Raw genomic sequence first — 17,717 nt, 5'->3', positions numbered from 1 at the left:
CCCTCTCCACTACTCCACTATTAGGGTCCCCTCTTGTGAGGTACCAGGAGGCTATAGCTTCACCTTGAGCATAAATGCTTTATTGTCACCTTAGGGTTCTCAGGCAGGTGGGGCTGTTGCACATCATGGGAGGGCAGGTACACTGAGCTGATGGCAGAGCCGGGACCAGTGCTCCTTCTGTCCTCCCTACCCTCCCCCAACTCCGTGGCTCGATGGAGTGCAAGTGGGTCATTGGTAGGCTGCCCCTGGGGCCTTCTCAGATAGAAAGGAAAGGCTGCCCCAACATGTGCCCCCACATCCCCCTCTTAAGTGCCTCACCCTGTACCCTTCTCCTCATAGTCTGCTACTGCTCTTTCTACAATTAACATTCATACTTGGGTGGTCAGTACCACGCCCAGGAAGGTCTTACTACCCCTGTCCCTTTCCTGTCAGCTTCCAGTCCTTGTCCTGTCTGGCTCCCTAAACAGGCTGAGCCAGTCAGTCAGTGCACTCTGCCCTTCAGGCCCAGGCCCTGCACAACCTCCTTCCTCTTGCTGCCCCACCTGCAGCTGCACCCCCACCCCCCCGACTCCCATCCCGGACCCCAGTTCAGACCAGGGCTCAAGTCTTCCGGTGCATTCTGCTTTCAGGATCACGTGCTCCCTGTGGGCACGGCCGTCTTACAAACCTCTTTTAAGTCTCCTTGACCTCAGTCCTTGGCAGGGCCCTTCAGCCTTCCAGTCAGCGGACCGGGGCCCAATCCCAAAGCCAGAGTTTCTGGATATGTCCCCACCCATCCTCCTGCGACCTCACCTCCCGGGGCAGGATGGCGGGGAATGGGGCAGGTTGGTACGCCTCAGCCCGCTCCCCAGGTCCTGGGCCAAAAGAGAGTTCAGCGGGGCCGAGGGGGGCTGGCACTGCGCCCTCAATTGGAAAGAAAGTCGATGGCGGCGCGCACGGAGCGATTGGTGCTGACGTCGACGGCAGTGACCTTAATCTCGGTGTCGCCAAACTGCATGGCAGTGCGGATCTCGCGGCGGCTAGGGGGCGCGTCGGCAGCATGGGGGCCTCCCTCGGCGGGCTCGAGCTCTAGACTGAGCGCGCCGCACTTGCGCACGCCCGGGTCGGTGATGAAGCGCGCGTCCTCGGCGGCGCAGCAGTATAGGTTGATGAGCACGCGGCGCTGGCCTGGGCGCGCCGGGCAGTAGCTGCGCAGCACCTCCTCGCCCAGGGCCACCGACTGCTCGGCGGCCACGAAGCGCTCGAACACGTCGGTGCACCAGCGGCGGCCGTCGCGAACGAGCAGCTTGTCGGGCGGGTGGCGCCCAGCCACGAAGCGGTTGAGCACGCCCACGCCGTAGGTGAGCGGCGAGCGCCGCACCCGAACCACGCCCGGAGCCTGCCCGAAGAGCACCGCGCCCTTTAGGATGGTGAGGCCCACGTCGTGCGGAACCACCACGCGGAGGCCGCAGGCGCCCAGTGCTGCCTGCACCGCGTGCTGCAGCACGGCCGACTCTGCGAAGCCGCCCACCAGGAACAGCAGCTTCACGCCCTGCACCTCGGGGCGCTCCAGCAGCGCCTCTGCGGTACAGGAGTGGAGGGTGGGGGTAAGGAGGAGGTACGGGGAGTGGGCCACTGAGGCCACCACTGCGCAGCCACTGGCGCCTCTCCTCTGCCCGCCTGTATCCTCGGGCAACCAGAAACTAGACATTTCGCTATAAAACGGTAGCCTGGTTCCCATAAAGAAAAACACCGAGTGCTTTCATGAGGGCCCCTGGCAATCCTTATGGGCTCTGCTTCCCCACCACACCGTGGAGGGCTTGAGATAAGGGTCTGCATTTACACATATTAAATGCCTACTACGTGCAAGACGTTGCACTCACTCTCTAGATACTTCAGTTCATTTAAATCTGTGTGATAACAGTTTGGGGGACCTAATACTATCACCCCATTTGAGGAAAAAGGCACCAGAGGTTCTTTAACCTGGCAAGACTGCACATCTTCCCGCCTATCTCTTAATCCCCACCACACTGCATCCTCCAGGTATTCCAGATGATTCTGGGTCTCATTCCAGTGTATGGCTATGGGGAGGTTTCCAGGCACTAACAGGGTAAGATATTCCCGCATCTGGGTGTGTATGTTGAGGTGAATGAAGGACCCAGGCTCAGGTACTTACCTATGTGCTGGATGATCCCGCTGACCGTGGGCTGAAAGAGGTCGTTCATGGCCTCACAAGACATCCTGAGCATCCCCTGTGAGGACCACTTCACGAAGTTCACGCTGTAGGTGTTGAAGGAGGCACAGGCCCATGGGTCAGGGTCCCGGGTGCTACCCCTATTCCAGGTCGAAGTACCTGGGCACTGACTGCACATTATGTGTTGTGCCAGCCATACCCTCAGGGCTTTAGATGCAGGTCTGTTCCAGGTCCAGGCATGAGGTCCCAGGAGAGGAGCCTCCCTTTGCCTCGAGCAGAGGAACCCAGACCCATTGGCTAGCGTGTGTGTGTGTGTGTGTGTGTGTGTGTGTGTGTGTGTGCAGGGAATGGGAAGAGGTAGATGTTGGCCTTTCCCCAGGCTCAAGATTCTCGCCCCAGTTTGGGCTGCCGATTCCAGCTGGGGTACTCATGCCCCTCCCCCTGCCTCCACCGGGGCTGGCATGATGTGTGCGTGGGACAGATAAGGTGGACCCCCTACTCCCCCCTGGGGCCCACACCTTCCCCTGTAGGGGCGGTCCCCCGGCCCACCTGCTCCTGCGCAGGGCTGTCTCCACGTTGTGGCCTCGCTGCTTGCGATAGAAGTCAATAAACGAGAAGGGCAGCGAGATGTTGAGCGCCCCCGCACGGTGTGGGCCTGCGGTGCGTTTGCGGGCCTCGAAGGCTATAGTCAGATCCACCCAGGCTGCTGGGCGTTGCCTTTTGAAGGTGGCAATGAAGTCTTCGCCGAAGATGCGGCCCAGCAGCTGCTCGAAGGCCAGGTCCACGCCCACCGCGCCACAGGGGCCACCTTGGGTAGGGCAGGGGTCGAAGGGGGCGTCAGTGCCGACTCCGCCGCCAGGGGTGGTTGGCGGGGCCAGGGCGGTCTGGGTACCAAGGGTGCTGCCTGGCTACTCACCAGACGCCTTGTAGAGCTCCTTGAGGGTGCCATGGGGCTGTTCCAACTGGTGCACGGTAAGGTCCACCGTGCCTCCCCCGCAGTCTGCCACCACGTAGCGGTCTCCTACGGGGGCGAGCGTGAGCACACACTCGTGGCACCTTCAGCTCTGCGCCCTCTGCAGACTTACCCAGCCTCCAGCCCTGCCCCAGGTCCTGAGCCCTGTCTGCGGGGCCATGGGGGTTAGGGTTGAAAGGGGCTTCAGGTGCTTGAACCTCAGGTCACCAGGTAGGAGCACAAGGTGTGGGGGAAAATGGTCCCAGGATTCTGCAACTCCATCTGCAGAGAATCCCCCGGGGGAGTGGGGGTTAGGGGCATGGCTGTGAGTGGGGGTGGGAGTGCAGGTGACTGAGGGGGACTACCAGGTTAGGTACAGCTGAAGGAGTTGGAAGGGGCAGGGTTCCTAGGGGCTAGAGCTGACTTCGGGAATGTTCCCCCCACCTGCAGTATATGGTGCCCCACAGGGCCCAAGGAATATCCCTCCATCTCCCCTCCCCCACCTGCTTGCATCTCAGCCCACAGTTCTCCGACACCCGATTCCACCAGGAACGTGCGGCTGTGGCGGGACCTTCGAAGCTGCTCTCGGGCTGGGTGTTGAGGGACAGCAGGACAGTGAGGTTAGAAGGAGTGTCTCAGCTACCACGCTCAATGCCCCGCATCCTTCCACCAACGCCCTCCATGAGCATCTGGAGCAGCCAGTGCTCCTGAAACTCCTGCTCCACTCCTAACTGGGAGAGGGCAATGCTGAACCCTAAAGGGTCCAGAGAAACTGGATGGGGTAATCTCAGGCACTGTAACCAACAGCTAAGGGGAAGTATTTCCGGCTGCAGGACCTTCCCTTAATCCAGAAGGGCTCAGGCCATAGCAAAATCAGAATTAAGAAGGTCTGAAGGAGCTGGGGATGGGGTGGGGGAAGGTCCTGGGACCTCTCCCTGTCATGGGAGATGGCATCTGAGGGGATGATGAAGGTTGACCATAGCTGTCCCAGTTCCTGGTCCTGGCAGCAGGAGCTTGGGGCTGATGGGGGAGGGGGGAGGACAGCTGATGTGCCAGGAGGGGAGGGAAAACTGATTCAGTGGCTGTTTAAGGGACAGCTCCTGAAGACCTCCACCTTCAGCTCAGAGTACCCTTTGTCAGTACCCAAGCACCTCTCCTCAGGGTAGGCATCACCCTCCCACTCTCAGATTCAGGGCTGGGCTGAGTCCTACCGTCCTCTGACAGTGCTACTCTAGGGCCAGGTGTAATCTTAAGCGCCTGCCTCCAAGGCCACTGGGCAGTACCCCTGGGGGTGGCTCACCCTGACGGAAGCTGGAATCAATGGAGCGGCGCTCGCCCAGGCGCCCACTGCCTGGAGCTCGGCTGCTCAGGTCCACGAGCTGGTGCAGACGCAGCTTGCGGCAGTAGACAGAGGCAGCCTCAGGCTCCAGGGCGATGAGTAATTGCTCTGCATCCTCTCTCGACACCAGTCCGGCCTGAGGATGGGTGGTTGGCAGGGTTGGGGAGCACCATGGGCCAGGCATCACACTGAAATGGCACCTCAGGGCAGGCAACCAGGGGCCTGTGGGGCTCCCATCTCCTCCGGATTATACCCCACCCATGCTAAGCTGCTCAGGCCCCTCCATGCTGCACAAATTTGGAGCTGTCTCACAGCCACCCTGTGACCAGGCTGGGGAGGGGCATGGCCATGGCCAAGGATGCCATGGTGTTGCCCAGCAGGAAGAGACCCTTGACTGAGTGAAAACCTAGAGCACCTGGGATCTGCCTCCAGGCTGCCCAAGGTGTCCCTGGGCTGCAGCAAGGTCCCCTTCACAGATACTGTGTTGGCCAGCTAAGCACTGGCTGAGGGGGTTAGTGGAGACTCCAACACAGTGTATTGGGGAGGGTGGGTATAATGGCCAGACCATCAGTCAGAGGGGTGGGGGGGCCCCTTTTGTCTTACTGAACCCTCTTTCTCCACTGGTGATAGACAGTGGCCATGGGCCTCCCCACTCTTAGGAGAACTTTGTTCTCAGGGAATCTGATATAGGAGGAAAGAAACTTTAACAGTGAAATTTCAGGTGCCAAGGCAAAGCAGTCTGACCAGGTGGGGGATGGGGATGGGTGGGTATTAAGACTTACTGCCCAGGGCCAGCCCATCCTCAGCTGACAGGGAACAGTGTGGGAGGAAGCAGGGTGGGTAAACCAGCAGGGGGCCACTGGTGTGGGGGTGTTTGTTCTGGCTGGGCACAGCCATGCTTTCATCCTGGTCTCTGCAGGGGGGATGCCCACTGGCCTCAGGGTTAGCTCCTTCTAGAGACAAGTGTAGGCACCTGCGGATTTGACAGCTGAGGCATGCCTGGCCCAAAGTTGTGTTTGTGGGGGGTTGGGGGTCCTGGTATCCTCCAGGGGAAGGTGCACTGGAATTCCTGAGATCCCTTTTGGAGATCCTAGGGTGTCCACCAAGGCCCCAGGTTCACGGGCAGGATCAAACAATGAGCCCCCCTCCAACCTCCCCATTTCCACTTGAGAGAGGGGTGCCTGAGCCGTCCCCCTTTCTCCAGACCTTTGGGCATCTCTTGTGGTAGGAAGACCAGCAAACATTGGCCAAAATCACCTCCCTTCATAGTTTCATAGTCCTATTTCCCCTGCTCAGTGGTTGGGGCTGTGGTGAAAATACTGATGCTGGCTGAAGTGGGTGTTCTTGGTGTCCTGCCCAGCTACACTGAGTGTTGGCTGCTATTGGCTCACCGCTGCCCCTTCTCTGAAGAACTGCCCTCAGCTGAATGGGAACCACCTCACTTGGAGGGCCTTTCCCCAACTCCCCCAGTAACCAATGACAGACTGATAAGGATGGACAAAAAGCCACCCCCCCCCCACCTCCTCGTGGCCAACACCACAGTACATTCTCCCTCTAGAGCTCTCCATGGGATCAGGCTGAGGCTAGACTCCAGCTAAGACCACATCCCTGCCCAGCTTTTTCTCCTGTCCTGCTTTCCTCACTCCTCTTTCTACTGAGAGTCCTTGCAATAGACCACATGCACAAGAATCCCCATCTTGGGCTCTGCTTCTAGGAAACCTGCCCTAAGACACTGTTTAAGCTGGCCTGGGCTGTGTCTTTTGTCCCTCTGCTCTCTGGTCCTGCAGGCCCACCCCCTTTCCTAGTGGCAACAACCCTCCAAAATGGCCAGCAGGGTGGGGCTGGCAGTCTTTACACAATGGCTCTGTGGTCCCAAGGGTGGTGGGTGAATGAGGGTATGGGGCCATGCCCGGGGCCCTCCCGACCAACGTCCACGGCTCTGAGTGCACATTCTCACCAAGTAGGCAGCCTCTCGCATGAACTGCTTAGCTGGCTGTTTCCAGATGGCCGGCACTGTCAACACCCAGCGCACAGTGTCCTTCTCTGGCAGCGACGGGCACTGGTCCCTCAGCTCCTGGAGCAGGAGGGGGCAGTGAGGGGAATGGCTGGCTTGGTTTGTGGGAAGTGTCTTTAGCCTCTATGGCAGCTGGAGGAACTAATCAGGCCTCAGGAGGAACTTCCCAGCTAACTTGGAATCCTAACACCCCCTTCCCCACCACCACCACCTCCCCAACACCTGTAGGGTTGATGCAGGCTCTACCAGACAGAAAGGCAGGGGACTGGAGATGACCTCTGTCTTCTGACAGTGGCTACCCATTGGATGGACAGGGGATGGGCTGAGGGGAAAGGATGGACCTGGGGGCCCTCCACCCCAGTAGGCAGGGATGGGGTCACAGCGTACCTGAAGGGCATGCTCCTTGAAGAAGCGCAAGGCATGGGCGAACACCTCCAGGGCAGGCATTTTCTTTCCATTTACTGCTTCTAGCTGGGTCTTCAAGGTGAGATCCTGGCAGGGACACAAGGTGACTCTGCAGGAGGCCGTAGCTCTGCCTCCATTTCCTGACAACCTCTTATACTCACCCCATTTCCTGGTGCTCCCCCTCTTTGGCACTGTCCCACTCTGGCTCTAATCTCACATTAGTTCTCTCCCCAGCCCCTCTCTTTACCCTATCTTCACCTCTTGGTCATGCCTCCATCCCTTAGATTCAAGCTCCACCCCCTTAGCTACTCCTCCACCAGGCCCCTCCTCACCTTTTAGCTTTACCTACCCTCCATGAGGCCTCCCTCTCCGCTTTCCCTCCTAGCCCTGCCTCCCTGGCTGGAGCTGGGCCCTGAGCCAGAATGTGACTCACAGTGGCACTGTGGATCTTCATCTTGAACTTCTCAAAGTAGAGCCAGTCACGAGCCTCCTCAGGGTCCAGATCGTGGTAGTAATCACGGGCTGTATAGCCAAAACTGTGAAAGGCACCCTCTGGGGTCAGCAGCAGGCAGGTGGGGGTCTTCTGGTGGGCCACACCTGGGTCCCCGCCCTCCCATTTCCTGTGGAGGCAGTTAGCTGTCAGTGTGGTCAGCAGTAATCCTCCCTTTGTGGGGTTGGGTGCTGGCTCTGGAACCAGCTGTGTGACTTTGGGCAGCTCACTTGGCTTCCCCAAGCCTCAGTCTTTCCATATGTAAAATGGAAATAATAATAGTACCTACCTTTTAGGGTTCTTGTGAATATGGTGCTTGGCATCCACTTAAATCCATAAACGTTGCTCATGGGATCCTCTCTATCCATGGGGCCATGGGTCCCATCTGACATCCTCAGCTCCTGCTCCCTTCCATGAAGTATACCATTGGACCTCACCTCCCTGTCTTTTTAACAAGCAGCAGCAAGCCATCTGCCTCGTCTGGCCTTCTGATATGTCTCTCCAGGACCCTGGCAGAGGCCTCCTCCCAGCCAGCTGGTTTGCCCTCCTCTAGGCCATCTTCCACAGCTAAGCTCTTTGAAGGCATTCATGATCATTCCTATCTGGCCCACATCAGTAGCTACATCCCAGCTGACTGCACCTCCAGCAGGCCCCCAAAACCTGAGACTCCAAACTTCCCTATGTGCAGGCATCATCTGGACCTCCACCCAGAACTCACTGCCCAGTTCATTAGCCTGGCAAATCCTTCCTCCACTTCCTCTGCGTTGTCTGATGCCCTGACTCCTCTAGGCCAAGTTCACCAGTGCAGCCTTTTGGGGAAGGAACTGGGAATCCAGGCAGAAGGAAGAGCATGTGCAAAAGCTTGGAGGTGTGAAAGACCAGGGAGAACTAGCTATAAGTTGGCTCAAAGCAGGAGAAAATACAGGAATCTTAAGATCAACTAAGGAGGAGTACCAAATGCCATATCAGAATTCTGTCTTGGTGGGTATTAGGTAGGGGAGTGAAGAGGCATGACCACATTTGCCTTTAGAAAGGTCACTGGTCCCCATGTAGCAACAGAGTGGAGGGGAGGGAGGATGGAGAAGGAAAACCAGGGAGGAGGATATTGCAACTGTTCAAGTGAGAGAGGGTGGGGCTGAACTTCGGGGTGGTAGAGGTGGAGAGAAGTAGGCAGGTATTACAGGGATATTAGAGATAGAAGTGATGGGGATTAGTGGCTAGTGGGGGTGGGAAGGGCTTGGGAGGAGGCCAAGATGCCCCCAGTTACTTCCTGTGACTGTTATCTCCAGTGTCCCTTCATGTGTCCTCAGCCCCAGCAAGGGGCCCAGCATGGCCTCAGCTGTGTGTGCTGACAAGCTGGGATGCCCTGCAGCTCTTAGAGAGCTATAAGGGCCCAGAGCCTTTTGGCCTCATGTGGATGTGGAGGGAGCAGAGAAAGGGGAAGGACAGTCCACGCTCATGTAGGTTAGGTCCCCTGTATCTTTGGGGCAGTGACCCTTTGCCTGTCTCTCCACCCACCCTTCCATCCAGCCTCCCAGGCCCTGGTGAAGCCCCCTGATCCCCCACCCCAGGCTGAGTTGGGAGCTTTGCGGTCTTCTATAGGGGTCTTCCCCCTATAGGCTATAGCCCCACTAAGATATATTCAAAGGATCAGTGTCTTGAGGCCTGAAGGGGAGTGTCAAACAAATGTTTCATTCAAACAAAACAAATTCCATCAGAATGGATTTTTCAAACAGCTCTTTCATGACAACTGTGTGACTTGTCAACTCAGTTAACCCTCTGATCGTTCATTTCCTTGTATTTCATTCGAGCCAAACCTAGGAATCTGCCTCTAGGAATCTACCGCATAGAAATTCCAGCACAAGTTTTCAAGGAAGAATATTCATTGCAGCACTTTTTGTAATAGTGAAAAATTAGAAGGAAAAATAGCCTCAAAACTATCAATAGGAGAATGGATAAATTATGACACATCTGTACTGTGGAATACTATGCAACCATTAAAACAAAATCGTGGCTCTCTGTATTCACATGAAACATCTAGAAAATAGTGTTGAAAACTTAAAATAAAGCAAGTTGTATGATATACCACTTTTATTTTAAAACCACATATTTATTTGGTTTTTGCATATGTTTTTGTTTGTGACTAGCCCAGAAAAAGATCTGTGTATTTTACTGTATGTTTGTTATCTCTCAATAAAAAATTTAAAATAAAAAACAAAGCCCAACATTTCCTGCAGAGGTCAGAGAGCTGCCCCAATTGGGGCTGAGGGCCCAGGCCTGGCACCCATCCTCCAAACTTTTGCCCCAGTGGGGAGCCCAGACTAGGAGTGGAAGGCACTCTGAGGAGACCCCATTTCTCCTTAGTGACAGTACTTCTGGGACCAGGCCTCTCCCAGGGTGTAGGATTCCCACCCCCCCAACAACCAATCTCCCAGCCCAGCCACCCTCACCTCATCATGTGGATGGCCTCAGGGTCACTGGCAAAGCTGAAGGCATAGCCACTGGATGTGGTGCCGAAGTCGATGGCCACTACCACGGAGAAGGGAGCCTGCTGGGGGGCTCGGGCTTCAGGCTTCTGCAAGTGCAAGACCTAGTCAGGGAGCAGCCAGAGGGCCAGGCTGACTGTATGTGGGAGCCCTCCCAACCCCTGGCTGTGGTCCAGACCGGCCCTGGCCCACCCCCACCTACCTGCCTGCCTGGCTCCCTTCCTCTCCTAAGCTCCAAGCTAAGCCCTTGAGATGCCAACTGTTCAGAAAGCCCAAGGCCTCTCAGGTAGCCCCATGAAGTTTTGGGCTTGAGCTCCTGCTTCCCTGCTTCTGGTTCTCTGCCTACCTTCTGCCTGGACTGCCTTTGCCCCACCCCCATCTCACACCATGTCACAGCCTGGGCCCAGCTGGGGGCAATTTTGCTGCTCTGAGCAGCTTCATAGCACATGGACCTGCGTTATTTGACCCTCTTGCTCTTTGTGGCCACAGTGACACAGCCAGACTCTATCCAGTTTTGTGACAGAGAAGAGAGGCCCCATGCACATGCCCAAGAGTGGTCCCTGCCTCCTCCCAGGCCAGGCCTGGGCTCCCTGAGAACAAGGGGGTCCCCAGGCTGGATCACTAGGGTGAGGCCACCCCACGTGGGGTGACCTAGGGAGCTTGGGGGTGGTGGTTATGTCCTGGATACGTCAAGCTAGCCCCAAACTATTTTTTAGCAACATGTCTCCTCTTCCCTAGATATACCTTGTATTAAGGTGGGGCTGTGGTTGACAGGAGGGGAAGCAAGTCTCGGAGGCCCAGTGCTCTGAGAACACACAAAACTACTTGCTCAGAAGTACATCTGCCCCAGGCAGGTTACGTGCAATGGTCCCTAGATGTTATCCTGGAGAGAGATCACCTCAGTAGAATTGTTACCCCTACAGTCCAAGGTCACCTAAGGCTAACCCATCAGGGGGAACATGAGTGGAGTGTGTAGGGGCAGGAAGCATGATGGTACCCCCAGCCCAGACCTGCCAGGGCTCTTCCAGACACCAGTGTGACCTTCCCCACTACCCAGGCCACCCACCACCCCAATCCCTGGCCCTGGGCTTACTGGAGACTGTGAGGGTGTGAGGGGGGCAATGCCACAGCTTTCCTGGGTCCTTGGGGAGCCGGGTGGGCTGGGCACTGGAGACCGCTCTGGGCTGGAGCCTGCAAAGAGAGGGCAAATCATTCTGGCACAATCAGGGTAAGAGGCTGGTGGCTGGGCCCCAAGCCTGGGGGATTCTCCATCAGTCATTGCTGGGCCAAGGTGAGGGGTACCCTGCTGGGGAAAGGGGACGAGGGCAGGAGGGTAGGAAGGACAGGACTGAGGTCGGGGTCGGGGATAGCTGGGTTCAGGGTCTGTTATCAGTTAGAGGTGACCTATTCCTGAAGGGTGACATACTTCACCTAGGGACTCACTGTCTCCCCCAGCACCCCTCAGACACAGCAGGGAAGGGGAGAGACAGAGAAGCATTGTGGGGGTGGGGAAGACTGAGTCCAGAGATTGAAGGGCAGGAGAGATGGGGCAGGTGAGCTCCTGGGGTGAGGGTGGAAAAACCAGAAAAGGTAGGGGACTACAGACCTAACTGAGTGGGAGTAGAGCCGCTCCTCTCCCCACTAAAGTGCAGCCACATGGTTCTAATCAGGACCTGAGGGAGTTGCCTCGCCCCCTCCCTCTGCCCCCCAAGGGCCATCCATGGACAGGCCCAGCTGGCTGACTGGGGCAACACCTCCCCCAGCCCAGCCCTGAGCCGAGAGGTGTCCACCACACTAGGAAGTCAGATTCCAAGCCTCCCCTCCCCCATGACACACATAGACCTGGAGCCAGCGTTTGGGGGCAGGAGGCCCCCTTAAGACCCTCTCACAGGCCTAGGACTGAGCTGGACCTTTGGTGGGAGGAAGCAGTGCAGCCCCCAGAAGGCAGCCCAAAGCCTGGTTTGGAGGCTCTGGCAGCTCAGGGGGCAGGAGGGCCTGCTTTGCTGGTGTGGGCTGGTGGCTCATCACCACCACACTGAACTTTGCTAAGGCCCCTAGGAGGGGCACTGGGGCTGCCCTGAGATCCGTGTGTGGGGACGGGGGTGCTGACCAGGGAGATTGATGGGGTCTGGTATGAAGACACATCAGCAAATCAATGTCTGGCTTTAGGCTGAGCCAGGGCTGGGGCCTGTATACTCGCTCAGCCACAGCTCTGTGGCCCTGACAAGTCCCAGCCCTCCCCGACCTTGGGGTACCCTGGGAATATATGTGAGGGGCTGGGCATGAAGGGAATTCTGGGAAGTGTCTGGACAGGGCTGGCATCTGTCTTGCAGTGCTGGAGGGGCAAGGACATGGTGGTCACACTCCCAGAGCCCCTTTTTCTCAGGTGGCCAGGGCAGGCTTGGGTCCTGTCACCAGCTGCAGCTTGCGGGGCCGAGTTGCTGTGGTTTGAGCCTGGGAAGGGAGTCAGGAAGGAAGCCCCAGCCCACCAGGTCTTTGTGAGTGGACTTCCTGAGGCGTGTCCGTCCTGCCTCCTGGCCTCCTACCCCTGCACAGAACCCAGAACCTGTGCCCAGACCAGGCCAAAGGCAGATGCGCATGCACACAAACAGAATTCTGTACAGACATACACACCCTGTGCCCAGAGACCTGCCCATAGGCAGACACGCAGACACACACACACACACTCACATGCGTAGTCCTGTTGCACTGACCCTCCTTGCGCACACACACTCACAGAACAGCTCTCAGGAGCCTCTGCTGGGCAAGGCATGTGGACAGACTAGGGGTGGGTCTGAGTGCCAGGGTGAGGGGGGCAGTGGGCCCCGGGCAGAGGTGAGGGGGTGGGTCTTACCGCTGTACAGCCCCTGCAGGCCCATCTCCGGGACAGCCAGCATCTTTGTAGGCCCTGTGGCTGTGAACAGGAACAGACAAGCAGAATGGCATTTATTTGTTCCTTTGTTCCCTTACTGAATAATTGTTTATTTTATTTATTTACTTTTGGCTGGAGTCCTTTGAAGCAAATCCCAGGCATGTTGCTTGACCTATAAATTATTTAATATGTCTCTCTAACAGAGATTGTTTAAAAGACATTGCCACAACACCACTATCATGTCTAACAAAATCAACAGTAATTCCTTAATCTCATCCAATGCTCAATCCTCCATCCCAGCTTGTCTCAAAAATGTCTTTTTTTTTGGCTACACTGTGTGGCTTGCAGGATTTTACTTCCCTGAGTAGGTATTGAACCCTGGCCCCCTGTAGTGGAAGGGAGGAAACCTAACCACTGGACCGCCAGGGAATTCCCTCAAAAATGTCTTTTTAACAGTTGCTTTGTTGGAACCAGGATGCTCCTAAGTGTTTTCAGGTGCCCACTCTCTGCCAGATGCTGTGGGACATCAGTGACCCAGAGAGACACTGTCCCTGTCCTGGGGGCCCACAGCCTGGTGGGGAAGCCATTCATAATCAGATAATCATGTAAGTGAATCTGAGATTACAAACAATGCTGTGAAGGATACTGTGAAGCAGGGCAGAAAGGGGAGCATGGCAAGGCTGGAGAGAGGGGTTGGGCTAGGCTCACCCTGCAGGCAGACCCTGGTGGACCCAATTTTAGATCTGGTTTTACATGAAAGGCAACAGCAAATCTTGAAAGGTTTCAAGTGGCAGAGTGAAGGCAGGGGCATGACTAAATCTGTGTTTTAAAAAGCCCCTCTGGCTGCATGGGAAGTGTAGACTGCAGTGGGACGACATGAAAACAGGAGCCAATCAGTGCTCCAGGCAACAGATGATGGTGGTGGCTGTGTGTCTTGAGACAGAAGTGTAAACATTTATGTTAGAGGTTAAAATCAACAAGCCTGATGGAAGATGGCTGGATTGGACATGGGAGGTTAGGAAGAAGAAGGTGTCAAGGATGACACTGCCTGATTCAAGCGAGGAGATGGATGGTGAAATGGAGAATACTGGAGCAGGGCAGGCTGGCAGGGGGGAAGGGGCAGTGTTCTGGGTGCAGTTTTGAAACTGCTGAGAGAACAGACTGAGGAGTCAGATGACACATGACCTAGAGGTCAGGGAGAAATCTGAGGTGGAGAAGTGTGTCTGGGAGTCATTGTCACAGGAGGCTTGGCAGAGAGTAGAGTGGGGGAAGGGAAGGGAGGAGAAGCTCTGAATAAAGGTTGACTGGAGGAAGGTTGGCTGGCCAGGGAGACGGAGTTGCCTGCTATGGTTTCATGAAGATCTTGATAAGAGAAGACTGTGAAGCTAGACGCCTTCACAGATTTTTAGATGAGACTGGAAACACCTGTTTTTAATGGCATTTCAGTGGAATGATGGAGATGGGGCGGAGTCAGGTAGGCGAGGAGGGAGCAGACGGTGAGAGAACGGAGCTAGCACTTCTGGGAAGCTTGGCTGCACCTGGAGGAACATAATGCTTGAGGAGGGGAGGACAGGTTTTTATTTTCTTTTCTAAGGTGGGAGGAACCTGAGCTTGTGTCTGTGAAGTTCTGAGGGCCAAGCTAGAGGCATCGTCCACCAGGTCACTGACAGCTTTGTTACTCAAATCGTGGTATCAGGACAGCAGCACTGGGTCCCCTGGGAGCTTGTTAGATGTGCAGGCCCTCAGGCTCCGCCCTGGACCTGCTGAGTTAGCGCTTGCTTTTTCGCAAGATCCCAGGTGGTTGGGAGCACCCTAAGGTTTGAGAAGTGCTTGTCAACGTATCCTGGCCCAGTCTTCAGATCACCAACGCTACTGTCCTCAGCAGTGAGCCTAAACAAGGGTGGGGGCAGCCCAGAGCCCACTCCCTCTCTGTAGCCAGTGGCCAGATCAGGAAGTTTTGCTAACAGAACACAGCAGACACAGAGCTGGGCACTGTCACACCCCTACACACACGTGCACACACCCTTGCTCACACAGAATTCACACAACCCAGCCCCAGCATCGACAGACACTGAGACACATCCAGGATATTCCCCCATGGCCAGCACCATGGAGATTTCCAGACACATGCAGTCCTGCTGTCACTGGAGGTGCACAGGTGGATGTCCAGGAATCAGAATCAGGGGAAATACAGGGGCTGATCGTGGGCACTTGTACAGCAGCTGGATGATGCTGAGAAAAAGGAAAGTAAATGGTGGGGGTGGGTATGGGCCTTGAGAGCCAGGGACAGGTGCCCAGTTCAGGGTGATGGAGTGTCGTGCTGGACGTGGATCCTACCAGCTCCCAAGAGCTGATTCTGTGCATCTCTTCTCAATTCTGCATTTATTGACATCACATTGATACCTTGAAATCAGCCACGGTGATTATACCATAGAAGTTGGTAAACTGCAAATTAGGTTTTTCTCCCTCTTGGGGAGCTGACTGAAAAACATCTACCAACACACTACTGGATCAAGCCCACAAGAGAGAATATGGCAGCCCTATTTATGCATTGTTTTGATTCATCAGCAAAAACTTATTGACATTTCTTCCTGCCATGTTCTGCGGCTAAGTGCTGGGGAAACGCTTTGCTGAATGAATGAATGGATTTTCTGAACCAAGGATATTGTATTTGAAGCAGAAACAATCTAGAACCACCAAGAAAAAAGGACTCAAGAGTTGTCACTCTAAGCTGATTTCATGTCCAAACCAATGTGTCTATAATCTCCCCAGCTCTGTGAACCTGGTCCAGTTATCTCCTATCTTTGAGCATGTGACACTGAATGCCCCTACACTCAGGGCTGACAGGGCCTATTATGGCACCTGGCTGGAGTGCATCATGTTGCCTCTCTGTGCCTCAGTGCCCTTTCCTGTAAAATGGATCATGCAGGGGGCTTGTGAGGATCAAGTCCAAGAAAGGAAGGTGGCTGATAAAAAGGCAGGGAGTTGGACAGATGTGAGCAGTGTTCTTTCCCTTCATGATGTGGATTCTGAATTTTCTCTTGTCAGAAGTTTTTGGTCTTATTGAGACTTTTATTCTAGTCATTCTGAGTTCTTTAGGGAGGGAGGGAGGTCCTGAATCAATTTGTGTTAAAGAAGGAGGATCCTGCTGATTCTCTGAGAGGTGGAGGTACAAGAGGGTGGCAGCCACACAAGCACGCACACATACCCCATATTTCTTTGGGACATCCCCCACCATGCATACACATGCACATACCAGAAACATTTAAGGAGAATGCTGATCATGGGACTCAGGACAACCTCAGCTCCCAAAAGCTACATCTGGGCGGGGCCTGCAGCTGGAAGTGGGGAGAGGTAGATCCCTGCCCCAGGGGCCCACTAATTTCAGACTGGTGATGCTTATGGGTTTGAGAATAATTGGGTGGGGCAGTTTGATTTACACAGAGAATAACTTCATTTCCTGGCTACAAGGGCAGGCTAAACCCTGGCCCCGCCTGACCCCTACCCTACCCACAGACAGACCCTTAACCCTGCCTATGGTCTGTCCCTTAACCTTGCCCATGGACTGACCCCTAGCCCTTGGCCTCATATTGACCTCTCATCTTCAGCTTTACCCTGACCCCTGGCCCTGACTTCTACCCAATAGGCATGACTGGGGACTAGGACAGAGTGTGGCCGAGTAGGGACTTGAAACTGGAGACTCCCATCCCACAGTGTCCCCCAGACTCACAAAAGCCTAGGACTTTCGCCTCCATACCCCCGCAGGCCTCCTTTTACCGGGACCCTGCCTCTCCTATCCACTGCTCTCTCAGCATCCTGCCAGTCAGCAGGCAAAGAGAGGCCACAGGCATTTCTCCCAAGCCAGAGACTGAGCCAATCAGGGCCCAAGGAACATATCAGAAATGGCACCCAAAGGGCTGCCCCAGTCTGTCTCTGGAGAGGCACCCTCAAGGAGAGGGACCAGTGGGAGGTTGTGGGGTGAGGAAGCTGTCTTCTCCTGGCCTGAGGCAGGGAGTGATAGAAATGGCCTCTCAAGTCCCCTCCCTGTCCTCGACTTTTCTTTCTATACATCCTGCCCTGCCCCCATGGGTCCTCATCAAGGGAGCAGCCAGTTCACAAACAACCTCTGTCTCACACAGCCTAGGGCCTGAAGCCCCTCCCACCCTCTGCCCACTGTCCCTCATCACCTCTCTTACCTTCTGGGGATCCAGGGCTGCCTTCACTCTCCCAGGGAGTCCACATTTTAGAGCACCCTCCCTGTCAGTTTCTCTCCCCCACACAAGCTAACTTTACAGCCTGGCTCCACTGGGATACCACAGGGAGCCCTGACCCCACCCCACCTGGATTCCCAAGCTGGCCCCACAGAGAGAAACCAGAGGTCCCTGTTCATGAGGCCAGCCCACAGTCTGGCACTGTGCCACCCAGCCACTCTTGAACTTTCTGGACCACAGGCCCTGGGAACTCCCCCTGCAGGCGTCCCCAAATACACACACACTCAACCCCGGGGTCTCCACCTCTGGCCTAAGCACCGTGTCCTCCACAAACTGGCTCCCTGGAGCCGCCCCCAGCCTCACAGACACCCAGACACGGAAGTCTCTCGAGCCCCCCTCCCTCCCCCCAGATCCCCGCCCTCCACAGGGCGAGTGTGGGGTCCCAAAGCCCGGATGTAGCCCTCCGTCGCTGCCCCAATTGCCTTACCGAACCCACAGCCCTGCTGGAGAGAGGGGCTTGCAGATCTGCCCCAGTCCTGTCCCCCTGGGTCAGGAAGTTTGTGGTGGGGTCTCAGCCGCCAGCCCGCGATGAGACCGCAAACCTTGGCGTTTTCTCCTCTCTGGGAGCCCAGCGGTCCCCCGCCCAGAACTCACCTCTGCCCTGCCGACAGCTCGACCTGTGTCCAGACGCCTGGATCCTGGGCCCACAGCCGGTGGGGCGGCTGTGCTCTGCCGCGTCGGCCAAAGCCCTCGACGTGCGCCCGGCCCCAGCCCG

The 17,717-nt window shown here is 56.1% G+C and overlaps 1 protein-coding gene across 2 annotated transcripts; it reads right to left on the bottom strand.

Moving 5' to 3' along the window:
* Positions 1 to 58: 58 nt before the first annotated feature.
* On the bottom strand, positions 59 to 17,708 carry HSPA12B (heat shock protein family A (Hsp70) member 12B). Of its 2 annotated transcripts, none has more exons than XM_082359053.1 (13): positions 17,597 to 17,708; positions 12,714 to 12,773; positions 10,953 to 11,050; positions 9,824 to 9,948; positions 7,317 to 7,503; positions 6,866 to 6,970; positions 6,422 to 6,538; positions 4,426 to 4,600; positions 3,629 to 3,715; positions 3,090 to 3,194; positions 2,723 to 2,981; positions 2,156 to 2,259; positions 59 to 1,560 (listed from the first exon to the last, which is right to left on the bottom strand). In XM_082359053.1, exons 2-13 carry the CDS (start codon positions 12,754 to 12,756, stop codon positions 905 to 907), a joined length of 2,061 nt encoding a protein of 686 aa, XP_082215179.1. In that variant the 5' UTR covers positions 12,757 to 12,773; positions 17,597 to 17,708; the 3' UTR covers positions 59 to 904. The 2 variants fall into 2 exon arrangements, with proteins under 2 accessions (XP_082215179.1, XP_082215180.1); XM_082359054.1 differs by having other exon boundaries at positions 7,317 to 7,419.
* Positions 17,709 to 17,717: the final 9 nt, after the last annotated feature.

Source organism: Balaenoptera borealis, assembly GCF_965194805.1.
Source record: "Balaenoptera borealis genome assembly, chromosome: 16".
In the NCBI taxonomy this organism is placed as follows: domain Eukaryota; kingdom Metazoa; phylum Chordata; class Mammalia; order Artiodactyla; family Balaenopteridae; genus Balaenoptera; species Balaenoptera borealis.
This window is presented reverse-complemented; position numbering and strand designations above follow the sequence as displayed.

What these genes read in the sequence shown, in the direction of transcription:
- HSPA12B (XM_082359053.1), bottom strand. Translation starts at nt 12,756, where the DNA reads ATGCTGGCTGTCCCGGAGATGGGCCTGCAGGGGCTGTACAGCG. An exon ending in TCACACCCTCACAGTCTCCA is followed by an intron (nt 9,949 to 10,952) that starts GTAAGCCCAGGG and finishes TTGCACTTGCAG; the next exon opens with AAGCCTGAAGCCCGAGCCCC. An exon ending in TCAAGGAGCATGCCCTTCAG is followed by an intron (nt 6,539 to 6,865) that starts GTACGCTGTGAC and finishes CTCCTGCTCCAG; the next exon opens with GAGCTGAGGGACCAGTGCCC.